This window comes from Polyergus mexicanus, unplaced genomic scaffold, assembly GCF_030449975.1.
Source record: "Polyergus mexicanus isolate NDT 795.1 unplaced genomic scaffold, iyPolMexi1.0 SCAF_11, whole genome shotgun sequence".
Taxonomy (NCBI): domain Eukaryota; kingdom Metazoa; phylum Arthropoda; class Insecta; order Hymenoptera; family Formicidae; genus Polyergus; species Polyergus mexicanus.
In genome coordinates this window covers 6,566,341-6,581,888 of record NW_027223331.1, presented here as the reverse complement: position 1 = coordinate 6,581,888, position 15,548 = coordinate 6,566,341, and the positions used below count along the sequence as shown (strand labels likewise).

General features: G+C 37.4%; 1 protein-coding gene and 1 long non-coding RNA gene across 2 annotated transcripts in view; both read right to left on the bottom strand.

Annotated features, from left to right (window-relative positions):
- Positions 1 to 57: 57 nt before the first annotated feature.
- LOC138937872 (DNA ligase 1) lies at positions 58 to 6,479 on the bottom strand. Its single transcript, XM_070304526.1, has 5 exons — positions 5,828 to 6,479; positions 5,647 to 5,700; positions 5,229 to 5,553; positions 4,644 to 4,902; positions 58 to 136 (listed from the first exon to the last, which is right to left on the bottom strand). The coding sequence occupies exons 1-4, from the start codon at positions 6,468 to 6,470 to the stop codon at positions 4,659 to 4,661; spliced, it is 1,266 nt and encodes a 421-aa protein (XP_070160627.1). The 5' UTR covers positions 6,471 to 6,479; the 3' UTR covers positions 58 to 136; positions 4,644 to 4,658.
- A 2,819-nt stretch (positions 6,480 to 9,298) lies between these two features.
- LOC138937875 (uncharacterized) overlaps positions 9,299 to 15,548 on the bottom strand; it is a 30,157-nt gene continuing 23,907 nt past the window's right edge. Inside the window, exons 3-4 of the long non-coding RNA XR_011447584.1 lie at positions 9,865 to 10,028; positions 9,299 to 9,625 (exon numbers count right to left, since the gene is read on the bottom strand). This is a non-coding gene — a long non-coding RNA (uncharacterized lncRNA). The remainder of the gene's footprint in view (positions 9,626 to 9,864; positions 10,029 to 15,548) is intronic.

The following is a 15,548-nucleotide window of genomic DNA, read 5'->3' as shown; positions in this document are numbered from 1 at the left end:
CGTGGCCACACTGACAGCTGCATGACGCGCGGTGCTATTGGATGCTGGACACCATACCGCCACCATACCGTCGCGCCATTGGTCGCGCGCGCGCGCCACCAAATGAGCCTCGTTACTAGCATCCGGCGCGAGCGTGCTGTAATGCGTGGAGAGAAAGAGATAGAGGAAGAGAGAGAAAGAGAGAAAGGGAAGGAGAGAGAGAGAGAGAAGAGAGACACGCGAGCGAATTGCATCCAGACTGCGGATCCTTCCGAGGAGCTCGTTAAATTCCAGACTTCTCTGAATGTCCGCTCTCTTAATGACGCGCAAGCCAGGACGACGTGACTTTTATGTCGATGTGCGTGGTAAATGTTGTATCCGCATATAAATCTCCAAATTACGCGTATATGCGCGGTATATATATGAAATAGTTTTTCATCATTTATTCCGATATTGCTTATCAATCAACGCGATCGGGATAAACAGAAAAGTTAAGGAACATATCGTTGTAAGATTTATTGCAGCTTAGATAAACAATATCAGACAAAGTAGATAAGAGTTTAGTAAAGGATGCATATTTTATGGCCCGGCCATAATAAAATAGTGGAAGGGAGCGGATTATGAAATTCGTACAATATAAAATCAGACCCGTCGTAACAAAAATTTATTAATTTAAGTATGCCGCTTAGGAAATTAATAGCCCCGGCGCACGATAAAACAATCATTTGCCAGATAGCATTGCTTATTACGCTCCCAAGAAATGCATTGGCACAATCGAACGAGCTGTCGTGCCGTGGCATTATTATTCATTATGTTAGCAAATTATGAGAAAAAACGACACGCGTAAGAAAATTAATGGGGGAAGCGCGTTAAAGATCTCGTTATTAGCGTCGACCTATTCGTGTTCGCGTAAGAGAAACAGAGAGAGAGAGAGAGAGAGAGAGAGAGAGAGAGAGAGAGAGAGAATGGAGAGGGTTGAGAGAGAAGCGCGAAGACAGAGGGGAAGGTAAAGGCAACGGCTTATCCTCCCCGGGGAAAAATCGATTTATAGCACTCGCACGGGGTTTATGAACGCCCCCACGGAAGAAAGGTACGTCGCTTAGAAGCTACTTACAAGAGAAGTTGGATAAAGTTTCACGGACAGAGCGCTCGCTTGCGTTTTTGCGTTACTTAAGGCTACGCTCTCGTCGTCGTATTCGGGCTAGAATAACACACGTCTCCTTGCTGTAGCGAAATCGCCGACCTCGTTCGATTTAACTGCGTAAGAAAGCAGCTACGGCGAAACCGGCAACGCGTCGTCAAGTATACGCGCGACTCTTTACAATATCTCTCTTATATATACGCGGAAAAAGAGAAATCTGAAAGAATAAGACTAAAAGATACATTGATTCTTGTGTGAATGTTGTAGAAATTGTAGAAAGAAATTGAAATTAAAATAAATTGGATAAAAATTTTAATAAAATATGTTTTAATCTTTTGTTATTTTTTCCAACTGAAAGTTAAAATAAAAATTTTATCCCGTAACGCGTAAATCAGTGGAAAATGAATGAAGGCGGAAACTAAATTTTATTATTCCTTGAATTTCCTTAGAAAGATATCTCGATTACGAGGTTAATTATAAAAATAAATTATAATAATAAGTGTGTCGCAAAAATTAATGAAATATTATTCAAATAAGATTTTCTGCGCGGTTCGTTGTTAGAATAAATTTCCCTAAAAGCTCAAAGTTTTCAAAATACAGAGGTCTGGCCTCATTTTAAAATATCATATAATAGAACCTGCAGTTTCTCTATTGAAATCATGCAACGGGGCAAATCGCGCAAGTCGCAACGAGCGTGAAGGATCACGTGGCGCAAGCAGGAAAACGTCGCGACGCCTTGTTTTCTCAGACGGCGTAGGCGCTTTTGGAAAAACAAGCCTAAAATAATGCATGTGTGACAGATTTTTCCATATACCTAGAGCACTCGAGAGAAGAATGCCGTTTGGTTTGCACGAATCTTCCTGCGAAGAAGGGCCTGACGTGGGATTGACGTTCTTCGACTGTCAAGGGACCCACGTGTGTGGAAACCCTTCCGCCCTTTCCGCGGCCCTTGCTACCGACGACATTGGAACTTGAGAAAAGACGAACGCGAACATGTCGGGAAAAGAATCTTTCCTTTTGAATTGTCCGTCGACTTTGACGTTTCCCGTTTGCAGTTTTGCATCGTGCATTACGTTACAGATGTTAATTCGATGCATTGAATGACGCGGTTCAAAAGCAAAATTTATTCAACAAGATCTGACTTGGGTGAAACCGCATAGAAAAAGAATCTTGCATCCATCTTGATGCACCGACGGCAGTGCAGCGCCGACGGATGCAGTATGCGACTTCAGATCGACTATCGTATGCAACAGTAATCTTTATATAATCTCCCATATTTTTCCTCGTTAATACTATTAATAAATGTATATTCGAGATTTAAAACCATATAATTTTTTTTATACAAATATGTATATTACTTGCACTTGATGATTAATTTAACATTCTCGTTCGTTATACAATTTATACAATATTTATTTTGCTTTATATTTATACACGGAGTTTAGCGATATGTGTCGCACGTTGCTCGTCACATAATAATAGAAACATGTCCGTTGCGTGAGATTTCCTTCCTCCGAAAAGCGCACAATCGAATCTCCAGAAAAGGAAGCCCGGCATCACGATGACGGAATTGATACGTTTTATTCGGATTTTACGCACCCCCCTGCCACCCGTGGCGCGTCGCCATTCATTCCCGATACACGGATGCCAGCGGTTTGTGGTCCACGATGAAGTCGTTGACACCGTAATGTGATGTCTGAGGTGTGATCTCTCCCGGTTCACCCTAAAAAGCCACCAAAACAACCGCTCGATCTTGCTGATGGGACAAGTACGCGACGATCCGTAATCATTCCGACGTACTTATCGTTAGTTTACTTTCCTCATCTGATCGAACACGATGTAAACAGCTTTATAAAAAATGAATAAAAAAAAAAAAGAAAGAAAGAAAAGAAACCGAGACAAATCAATTTCAAAAAGTATATAACTGTACAAATGCAAATGCGTATAAAATGATTTTAGATTTCTTGAACACAATTTGATTGCGTGATATTAGCATGGCAAAAGTTATCTTAGAAGAGCAGAGATAATACTTAATAACATAACGCGAGATCAAATTTTCATTAAGAAATAAAAAAGTATTATATACCTTACTTATTCTATAAGTATAGCCTTAATTAATTGAAAATTGATTAGAATTGAACGGTGCAATTAATATTATGAGATAAGGAAATGCTATATACAATAATAAATATAGCAATTTCGAGAATCTCGCGACGTGATAATAAAATGATAAGCATTTTATCGTCGAACGAATTGAAAATTTATCAGCTGAAAACGTAAATTCTCGATGCCGTTAATTATTAGAACGCAACACATATACATCCGATTCGGTTTGCATTCACACGCATTTAGCGTGCTTATTACACGCTCGCGATCATTATTTCGGCGTTCCCTCTTCGCATTCTCCCGTCATCCTGTATACGCGGCAAGGCGCAGCGCGCATTGACATTGATTCCCTTTGTCGGGGTGCACGAGGGTGACGCGGACGCGAGAAGGACGGTTGCGTAACAATGCGAAAACGCAAGAGAGCATCCGACGAAAAGCTCGTATCACATTCCCATAAGTGGCGGCGGGAATCCCGCAGAGACGTCCTCACGTTCTCTCTACCCTCCGTTCCGCGTTTCAACGTTGCCCCTCTTCCCCTTCCCTGCCACTCTCGCTCGGGACGTGCTCTTCTTTCTCGCTCTTACCTTAGAGATAAAGGGACAGGCGCCAGGTAGGTACCTACGAGCGGCACCGCGGTGCCCCGTGGCGACGACTGAATAAACTCGTAATTGGGCCTCCTGGCCCATCGTGCCATTCACGCCTCCGTCGTATTACAAAGACATCTCACGAAGGCGCGAGAAACACCCCGATGAGGCGCGTTGCTCGCACCACGTCTCGCGTCCGTTTCTTTCGGGGAATAATTGGGAATGCTCGTACGAATCGGAGAATAATTGAGTTACCGTCTACAACGAAACGGGGTTAAGTGATATCGGGGAATCATCTCTCGATCGACCGTCCTATCTATGGCAAGATGGCTCGAGCAAGTCGTATCGTAGAATAATTGATTATCGTATATTACGATCAGACGGATATTATATTTTTTCACCAAGATATTCTCGTTAAATATATACTGTTTTAATACTATTATATATTCGTAGATGTGGAAAAGTATTTTTATATTCTTTCGTCACGAGAGAATTGTGCGCTTACAAGTATCGTAATATTTCAAGCAAATAAATATAAATATTTTTAAAGTTTTTGAGACAAGAAAGAGAAAGGAAAGACGCTAGCGTAGATACTCAGACTACGCGATATGCAAACTTTGTCTATATTTTATCTTTTATCGCGAGAGTCACCGCTACGTTTTTCAAATATATATTATTATGAAATGCACAAAATATAATGAATTTTTATATTTAACAAACAAGACGAATTTTTATATTATTTGCATATTAAATTTTTTATATCAAAATTGTAATTACATTATATATTTAATTTTAAATATATATATATATATTAATATATAATTTGCTCTGACCTTTAAGGTTACGATTCAATTGATTCCGGAAGTCGGTCGACCAACGATCCAATCATACTCGTCCTCTTCTTCATCGTCATTCTCTATTTCGACATAATTCGGCAATTCATCCCCGTGAATAAAATCGCTATTATTTGCAGAACAATTCTGAACCGTTTTACTATGACCCGTAATTCGTTTGACAGCGAAATCATTCTGACAGCTCACTTTTGTGGTAGAGAATGATCGATCAAACATCATATTCATCAATTTGATATCTCTGTAATTGCATGATATGAAATAATTTATTATTGTAACCAATAATGGATTATTGATCGCAAATAGTTGCAATATAATATGAATAATTGCAACAATTGTGGATAATTCTTATGGTACTAATTACAAAACCAGGAATTAGAATAAGAGATATATTAGAAGATATTATATATGTATATAATATCTTTTAATACAAAAAATTATTTTTCATAATAATATTTAACGTATATATAATTTTTTTTAATTTTTTCTCTTTCTCTGAGTTTATTGATTTTTGAATTCTAAAGTGATAGTTAACTATAAAAGTGAAATCTAAACTAAAATACTAACTTGAGGATAATTGGAATTTCGTCATTAATGATATTAGATCGAACGCTCAGCATTTTATAAGCGGTATCCATAGAATTAGAAAAAAATGGCTCATTCGGCGTACTTATAAACCTTTTAGTATCTTTTGTATCTTCTTGTTTACATGGACTGATTACGCGATCTAAACCCGTCGGTTTGTAGTCTGTATCAGTCTTTTTGGGTATCTTATCCTTTTTCTCTTTTGGCTCTTTAATTTTAATCTGCTCTATAATCTTTTTGCATTCATCTATCTCTTTATATTCGCGTTCTATTTGTTCTCTTATTGATTCTTCCGTAGGCTTCTTATCTGCAAAGAAAAATAAAATTAAAATTAATTAGAAATTTAATATGTAATATATGATAATATAAAGAGACAATTAAGAATTTATAAACTTTTTACCTTTCCCGATACTTGATGGCTGTCCTTTCGCCAATTTTTCTCTCGGCTCCTTGTCTGCAAAGAAAAAATTTAAAAAATTGAAATTAATTTAGAAAATCTGTATAAATAGAAGAGGAGAATTAAGAATTTATAATTCGAATTTACACGAAAAATATATTTACGTGGCGTAGAACTTACTTACCTTTTGTAATATATTCCAACTTTCTGTTGGAACAGTATTCCGTGTGATCGCAGGATTTTTGCGTGGGTTCGCGTAACATTTTGTCTTGATCTTTTTGCGTAGATTGACAGATTTGCATCTTGTCGACGATCGATTTTCTCGACAAGCACTTGGCTGGGCCTTTCGCACATTTTTTTTTAGTTTCATCCTTTTTTGTGGTCTCGCACTTTCTCTTTTGTTCCCCGCAAGACAGGCTCTGTTTCAGATCCTTCTTCCCGTCTTCGCTGCAGCTAGAGTAAAGTGCCTTCGTCGTTTTTCTTACGTTCGTGTCGAGAACGATATCGGGAATCAAGGTGGAGAAATTTCTATGATCTCGCGGAACGGAGAAAATTGATTGTTGCGAGTAACGCCGTTTTTCGTTTATCTTGCCGCAGTTTTTATCGCTGATCCGAGAAGATTTGCTTTTCGGACCGCTTTCGGATCGTCTTGGGTTATACCCGGTACACCGTTCTGGCAGGGACTTTGCACATCGTTTCTCATTGGCTTTCGATTCGCGACAATTATTTTTTCTTTTCGATGAATTCTTGCAAGCCACGCGCGAAGGTTCCTCGTAATCCTTACGTCCTGTGCACGATTTCGATCGTTGTCCTGATGATCGATACATCAAAGAGTTAAAGATGTATATTTTAGACAAGAAAAATTATTAAATAAAATAATAAAAGATATAATAAGCACGCATAAAATAGGCGAAAATGAGAACAACAGAAAAATTGAAGAGATGTACAAATAAATATATAATTCATATTGAAGTCGAATAATGACAGAAGCAATAATAATTTTTATCTACTATTCTGTAGGAATCTGAGATATTAATTAAAAATATTCTGCGTGCGATACATCGCGTAAAAATTAAGTTTGGATATTAAAAGCAACTACGATACTATAATAGTATAAAAGACGCTGTTCCGCGCTTTACTTTGGCTACATCTCGTGTCAATGTCCTTTTTTCGCGAACAATCAGGATCTTTCGATTGCGTAGCTCGTTCTTTCGCGTCGCGCTTTCGTTCACAAGTCTCGTCCAGTTCTCTCTCCCAATTGCATTGCCGTATCAGCAGTTCGGGACATATGTTATGTTTGCAAGATTCGTTCTCCTGTTCTTTTTCACACGTCGTGCTCTTTCGAGACGAGACGCGACTATTCCGATCGCAGCCGTCTTTCTGTTGAGTTTTTCCGCACTTCTCGTTTTCGTCGCGGCAACGATTTTTCGCCATCTTCCGAGAACGCGAGTCGCAATCGTCCTCTACCTCGCGTGCCGATTTTCGTTGCGATTTACACTCATCATTCTCTTCGGAGGATTTTTTCGAAGCGTCGCAAGAAAATGATTGCAGTTTTGCCAGGGACACGCGACCTGTGATCGGTAATTATTGATTGTTCAAATCGATTGATAAATTACAAGCTAAGTGTGTTATTAAGACGCTTATTTTCATTAGATATTAATTTTCGTCTTAATTTATATCTAGAAAAATTAAATCTATGGAAAAAGATTAGATTGATTATATTCCATGTACACATATATCATTTTAAATTAAAGATTTTTTAAATCGTAAGTTTCAAAAATCAATTATTATCTAAAATCTTAAAGCACCTGGATGCGCGTCTCGCGTGCTTCGTGGGCTAAACGAATCTTTTCTCGAAGCTTCAATTTTTCGAACAGAATTCTGAACCACGATGCAACTTTTCGAGGAAAAATCGCGATGTGGTACAGAGGATAGACACAACGGAGAATATCGAGACCCTTGATTGCCCGAAATTCCGGAACAGGTCAACCTATCGAATTGAGATAATCCATAGCGTGCATTTTGTTCTCGTTGCGCTGCTCGAATATCAGAAGCAAAGAGATCATCGCGTTTTATGTCATTTTCTACTTCGGAGATTTTCCACGTGTGATATTCGCGATAAGAACATGGCTGCTTCATGGAAGGGATCGCGAGCGTTTGAGGGATGCACCGAGTAATCCGCGATTGCTGCTCAAGTCGATCCATCGTATTCGAAACAGAATCTTCCTGCGTGTAATTTTGCAATTCCGGAGATCGCGACGATATGTCATATTCTTGTGAATGTTGATCATTCGATAATTTGAACCGATCTCGTGATTGCTGCTGATTGATCCCCGGTGTGTTTGAGTCCGATTTTACAGGGAGCAGAGAATCCAGAGAGTTTCTCGAAGCGACCAATTTATCGATCGATAAATTAGTATCAGTTCGTATTTGCCCGATCGTATCATCAATTACAGGCACTTGACTTTCTTGAAGCGTGGAAACTATTTGTGGAGCGCGATCACCATAACAGACTTTATTAGTAATCACATTTCTGTCGCCATGTATAAAGCCGTAATCACCAGCTGAGATTACATCTATCAATGCTTTCGGACGCTTCATCTTCGTATATGTTCGGAAATTTAAAAAATGTATGGGCGCTCGAGTACTGAGAATTATCGCCGCGATTTCAGATGAAGTTATCTGTGTCGTAAAGATGGATTTCACACCATTGGAAAGTCTTAATGAATTGATTCTCCCGCTTTCACGAGTATTTTTTTCCTTGCGTGAAGAATCGGATAAGTTCCAAAAGCGACGTTTAATCATGTTCGTGGATACGCGTGTTTCATGCTAATTTATTTCGAGAATAAAAATGTTACCAAATCTAAGAATGCATATTTTTACATAATTTAGAAAAATCTATATTTTTAACTTTGTCTCTACGTATTTCTTTGATTTGTAGATTGATTTAAAAAAATGCAAGATTTTACACATAACGTTAATTATTTTCAATATATAATTTATGAAAAAAAATGTCAAATTAAATTTTGAAAATGGATACAAACTCTGCCAAAATCTTTTAAAGTGTTGTATTATTAAAATATTTCTTTTTCCTCTGTCTCTCTCTCTCTCTCTCTCTAATATTATGTTATATATTACGGATAATCAAACAATTAATTTTTATTAATTGTAACTGGCAAGGTTGAAAATTTGATGAATATACCTGTAAGTATTTAGCGGGCAGCATGTGTGATAGATCATGTAATGCCCATATTTTAAATCCGTTCATGCTTGCTTAATCGTATAAATTTAATTTTAAAATGGTATAAAATTCCACTTGAAATTTTGAAGAATCGAAATATCGGAAATTTTTTTAGCAAATGTCAAGAATAGTCTGAAGCTTCAGCAGATCGTTCGAAAAGTGACAACATTGCGTCTGACAATCGACGATCGAGCGATTGATCTCGCGGATATCAAACAATATCTCGATAGAATAATAAAATATGATATTCAAATTATATAATGATATAAATAAAAATATAATTCATGTAACAAATAACAATAATGATGATAATATCGTATCTATTTCCTTTAATGATCAATGGGCCACGAACATATCGTTTAACACAAATATCAGAGTTATAGAATTTTCTGACGATGAAACTGCATTATCCGATCTCGCACCTTTGATCGAAAAATCTTATTACGCGGGAAAATCTGATCAGACATCGGACGAATGAATGTAATACGATATCTGCATTCGCTGCAGTTTTTATTGTAATGTAACGCAATGCTCGCCGCGCGAACGAGTTTAATGATCAGCGAACGTGACTCTACGCTTGCTGGCGTTCGCTTTTCTTCTTCCATGAGCCTTGACCTTCTTGGGAAACGCGAAATTCAAAGTCTCGTGATGTTCCTCGGAATGTTCCTCCCTTGCGAATCTATCGCCATCTTTCGCGCTATCGTCGGACGTGGTCTGTTGCAGCGAACTCCAAAATTCACTCTGTGTATACGCACGCATACAAATACCATTTATTATAAATGCATAATTTGTCGCAAAATTGTATAATTCTTTTCTATTGTAAATTACAATTTATATCGAAAAATTATAATTGCAGAATATCAATAATTCATACAAACGAATTAGAAAATAAAAAATTATACACATGATTATAAGACTCTTTTTATCTCGATGAGAGAAGATTGCTCTTCGCATTAATGAATTTTAATGTTTTAATGCACCTGGCATCGAGATGTGACAGTTGATTGGTTCTGATTCTGTTTTGATGAGAGGAGTCGCGTGGTACACAAACTTTTATCCAACAATGTTCGATCCTGGCCGTTCTCCATTGATCAAGAATCGAGCGAAACGAATATTGTAATTTCCTCGCGTTATTATCACGAATCTATGAGAGAGAGAGAGAGAGAGAGAGAAAAGTTATTCAAAAAATTCTTCGGACTTTTGATACATTTAACTTAACCAGATAAATTTATCAAAACGAAACATAAAATTAATATCAATCTTACAGATATGACGTTTTTGAGAGTGGAAAGCGATCCTTTTGATCTTTTAAAAATAGGAAGCAATCTTTGTGATACGTAGATCCTACTTCTGTTCATGTCCGATTTCGATATATATAATTTGTATAATGATTATTTTCTCAGAATAATTTTTTCACTTTTTTATAACCAAAAAAAAATCTCCACTGCGTTTCACATTGCAAAACAGATTACGATTGAAATTTCGAGATGTGTTTTTATTATTTATCTCTAATTAAATATAAAATACACATATATATGTATATGTATATGTATATATTATTATTAGTGTCTAACAGAGATATATACGTTCGTAAGAGACACAACCATAATTTGTAAAGAGTAAAGAAGACGCATCGAATTTCATTTGCGTATAATATGTTGGCGATTATTCACGCGCATTTTATATTCGTCTATCTCTCCGCACTCTATTAAATAACGTGGAATTATCATATTGCATGCGCATTATCGCGTGTACGCTGTCATTTATGAAGTGTAGAACGCAATCATCGCGTTGCACAATACCGTTCATCCAAAGGTAGAAGCCTATACATCTACGAAGCGTTACTTAATCCGTGTAAGGGTGTTGCAAAACTTAGAACTTGGTCTACGTCGTTCCCGACCGCATTAACGAGCCAAGTTCTCGCCGTTGACGACTGATACTCGCGGCGAGTAATTTAAGCGTGCATTTTGTTGCAGGCGGTGCAACATAATTAATGAGTAGAATCGGTGAAGCCAAAACGTTAGGACGAAAGTACCAAGTTGCACGGGAAAGTTATGTATCAGGGGATTTAAAAAACGACCGTGTTCGCTCAAACATTTTCACCGCAACGTATAATTTTTGGATACGTAAAAATATATATTATGATTTCAGGATTAATTAGTAAAATTAAAATAAGCGCGATCATTTATCAATTCATTTACAATATAATCGACATTAATTTCGTTAAAAAATTTAACGAATTATAACTATAATATTTAATGTGAAAGAGTTATATCGCTGTGGATAAAGAGATTGTGCTCTTTATTACTCGCTCTGTCCAAAAAAGAATCAATCGATTCGGGACTCATTCGATTCGCGTATTTCAACAATATTCAACAGTGATTCGGCGCGCTCGTGATACAACTGTTATCAATTTTATTTGATGAATGACGGCCGCACGCGCGCGCGAGACGAGTGCGTTACTCCGCGAAGAGAGACGCCTCGAGTTCGATTAATTCGAAACAAATTTAAAGTCAGGTGACGTGTCCAGCCGGCAGCTCGAGCGAACGGGCGCAATCGAGCGAGTGCAGAGCGGGTAACGTAATACGGAGTCAGGCTACCTGTGAGCGATCTGACAGCAAGAGCCCGAAATAAAATCGGTCGGCGCATCCGATCGTCCGCACAGCTGGGTTTATACGAGGCAAAATTAAATTACGAATAAATTTCAATGTAACATATCGAGTCAAAACGTTACATAAATAGGGTTGAAGAATAATAATGTAATCTAGTATACCATACACGCAGACAGAAGTGCGTGTGCACTCGTGCAATTAAACGACAAGTATATCAATAACGAAATTGATAATTAACGTAAATAATATGACAGTAAATGAATATTTTGTTATTCGTGTGTATTAAAAGAGATTATAATGAATATTATAAATAATATTAATTGCCAGTATATATTCTGAATCGCGGTATATAAAAATTACAATAATTGTTGTAAAAAAATTCATATAAAATTATATATATCCTTAAATCATAATGCGCATTTATTTTTATATTTGATAATAAAAATCTCCAGATATAATTCTTCTCCTGACTCTCTAGGATCAATTTTAAGATTGCTTAAAACTCAGCTTTATCAATTGTTGAAATATTACTTTGTTTTACACATCTTAGATATAGTGCATATATTACGTAACACGATTACGCAATGTCTCGACCGAGGAAAACCGAGTATCATCGGAGCATGCTCTGTGGAAGAGACAAACGTCAGGGGCGAACAGATCGATTATTCGCGTCCATGGAAACCACGGATGGACCAATGCGAAGAGGCTACTCTCCTTTTTGGACAGGCGCATCTGCCTTTGCCACCCACGCGGTCGACCAATCGTATATCATAATTTATTTATTCGTAACTCGTAATCTCTTTTAAATATGCCAAATATGCTTGATATTTAAATTTTATGTATCATGAGTCTCTCATTTAAATTAATTATACGCTCTATCGTTAATTCCTGCGTGATTTAATTGCTATTTCGTATAAAATGCATTTTGGTCTAAAATATCATTTAACACGCGACTTGGTCTGTCAATGATTAATTAAGTAATAAATATATATAAATCTATTAAAAAGTTACCATGAATTCGTTTCTCATTAATATCCACTAATACTTTAATAACATAAAATGTAAATTGAATTGTCTCATGTCACAACAGAGGGGGATAAATAAGACCTCCTCAGGTTCGATGAGAGACTTTCTTGTTATTTGCATAATTCATAAGTCTCGATATTAAACATAGGTGCAGGATGCATCGTGATCAGTAAAGATACTGTAATCCATTGTTACTCGTGGAGTAAGTATCGAAGATACACTCGAATAAATCGCGCGATATTTTTTTTTTTTTTTTTTTTTCGAGGATTCATCACGAAGATACGCGGCGATTAACTCTTGAACTTTTCAATTAAAATTGCGTTCGATCTCGTACGCGTTAATATCATACGTGCGCGGGAACAGTTGCAATTTTAACGAAAGAATTATTCATATATTTTATAGTACTCCAAATGTATAAAATCAAATAATAAATATATATATATATATATAATAAAATACTCGTAAAATAATAACGAGAGAATAATTTTGATTATTGAACGAAATTATAGGGATAATATATCGTGATTTTTTTTGACACGTAGAAAATTTTTTTCGTATAATATTTCATGCAAAATCGTAATTTTATCGATTTTGCCGAATGTTAGGCATTCGTATGAAATTCAGCATGTAATTATCACCTTTCGATCATTATCCTTGTCATATATACACGTCGCGTATTATACATATGTAATACGTATACATACATATATCGTGCCTTTCAAATCCGCGACAAACGCGCGATGTTACATCGCGTTTGGAATTGAAAATAACGGCAAAGTCGCGCGCCCGCGTTTGAGTTTGATCTTATGACTAAATATGCAGCGGCAACCAAAACACACATGGACACACATATACGTGTGTACGCGTCCACGACGCACAAACGTATCGCATTACTTATGGAGCAACGCCCATTATCAGTTTCGGATGGCAGAGAGCGTGCACGCGAAATCAACGTAGCACGCATCAGCGCGATACGTTACGAACGCGTGTGCGTGATTGACATCCGGACGACACGTCGCGGTCGCGTCGTCACGCCGGCGTAGTTTACCGAAAATCGCCTCGCGCGGCAACAACACCGTTTACATTAGCTGAAAACAAACGGCGTCACGTGTTTCGACGACGGAAAATCAAATCGAGATAGCCCACCCGGATTTTTTTACTCTCAACAAAACAAATCGCAGCGTTCTCCTGACTTTTAACGCGGAAAACGCACTTGAAACGCTCGAAATGCCTTAAAAACCCAGGATTTTTTTCTCAACAAAAATACGAGATAAAAAAATTATAATTATATTTGCAGATTTATTTAAAATTTTTTTCATGACTCTAGTAAATTAATGTTTAATATTTTGGTTCTAAATTAAAAATGATTAAAGATTGATCTCCTCAATCTTAGGTATATTTAGAATAAAAATCCTGTTAGATTAAATTGAAATTTTTAACGTTATCTCGTAAATTTCGATATAATATAATTATATTGTTCAACATAAGAAGAATCAGTAAAAATAATCGCTGATAATACATTGTTTCTAATTAATAAAATTATTGTATAATATTTATCCAAATATTTGATTCTTTCCATTCTTGGCCTTAAAATTCAAGCCTTTTTTTTTAATCCTGTATATCCCACGATTTATAATTTCCTAATGATCTAGCATGCGCAATTATTTTTCAACTCAAAGAGATATCATCAATATCGAGATCAGTCGTTTAACGTTTGCGATTTATCGTTGAGCAAATTGTGCGATTCGCAGGACGCGAGGAGTCCTCGGTGGTATTTGACGGTGAAGGAAAGAGAGGCAACGAGGAGAACGTCCCGTGTCGATCGTATCGTGGCTCCGAATCTCGGAATTCGAATTTGTCGTCTTATCTGCGGATTCCATCGTAATTGCTTATCTACGAGGTGCCTGCACGCACCGGGACCGGGCTATATCCACTTACTTTATGTCTCGTCCCACGAAACACGCGCTGTAGCGCGGTCCTCACGTGTTCGCCCATCACCCCGGACTCCGAAACGTTTATCGTCGGTATAGGAGTGTCGTATACACGTCGTGCTCTACGTGCCCTCTTTCCACTCGTCGCGCGGGGAATTCCGGTGGCGCCTTCTCCCGCTGTCGGAAATTGATATCTTTCATCGTTATCAACATACACGAGATAACATTGTAAAATTTAATTTTATCCAACAGGATTCGTTCTATATTTAGAATAATTAGAGACTCTAAATTTTAATTAATAATCGTGACATTAAACATTAATTTACTAGCCATGAAAAAAAAAAATCTGGGGATATATCGTGGACAATAGAATCACGTTAAGTATTTTCATAGAGAAACATACAGATTGAGTTAGGCAGGGTTTTATAGCCGTTAGCTACTCTATCGCGATTAAAAACACGAGAATCAACAACGTCGCGGAGGGAAGACAACAGGATCGAGATTCCGCCAAGGAAATCCAAAGGTGGAGTCGCAGGTAGACTTGCACGGTAACGTCTACGAGTGTCTGGTACGAGGCAGCGTATATGGTAAGGTCTGGCTTCGTAGCATGATCGAACGTAGTTAGTTCGGAACCGAGCGGCACGCATCCCAAACTTTGATTAAACGAGTCGCAGGGTCTCGCGGCCCGACTCATTTGTCTGCCGTCTGCCCTCCTCTCCTCTTCTATCTCCCCAAGTCTTCTTCCACCTTCCGCTCCGCCTTCTCTCTCTTTCTCTCTTATACCTGACTTCTGCTCAACGTTACCAAGAATCGCGAGCATTCTTTGAAATTTATCCAGCCAATCTTACGGACTCGAATATATATATATATATATATATATATCTATAACGTTCTCTCGAGACAATCGTTCCGCTCTTTATCGTCGTGACAATCAATGACGAGAGAGAGAGAGAGAGCACGTACTTTTTTGTGCGTCACATGCATTGATAATGATTTACCGAAGATATACAGGGTGGTCCGTATAAAACGTTACACAAGCTGTTTTCTCGAAAATTATTAGGGATAGCGACAACATTTTTCTTTAGTGTTAAGTTC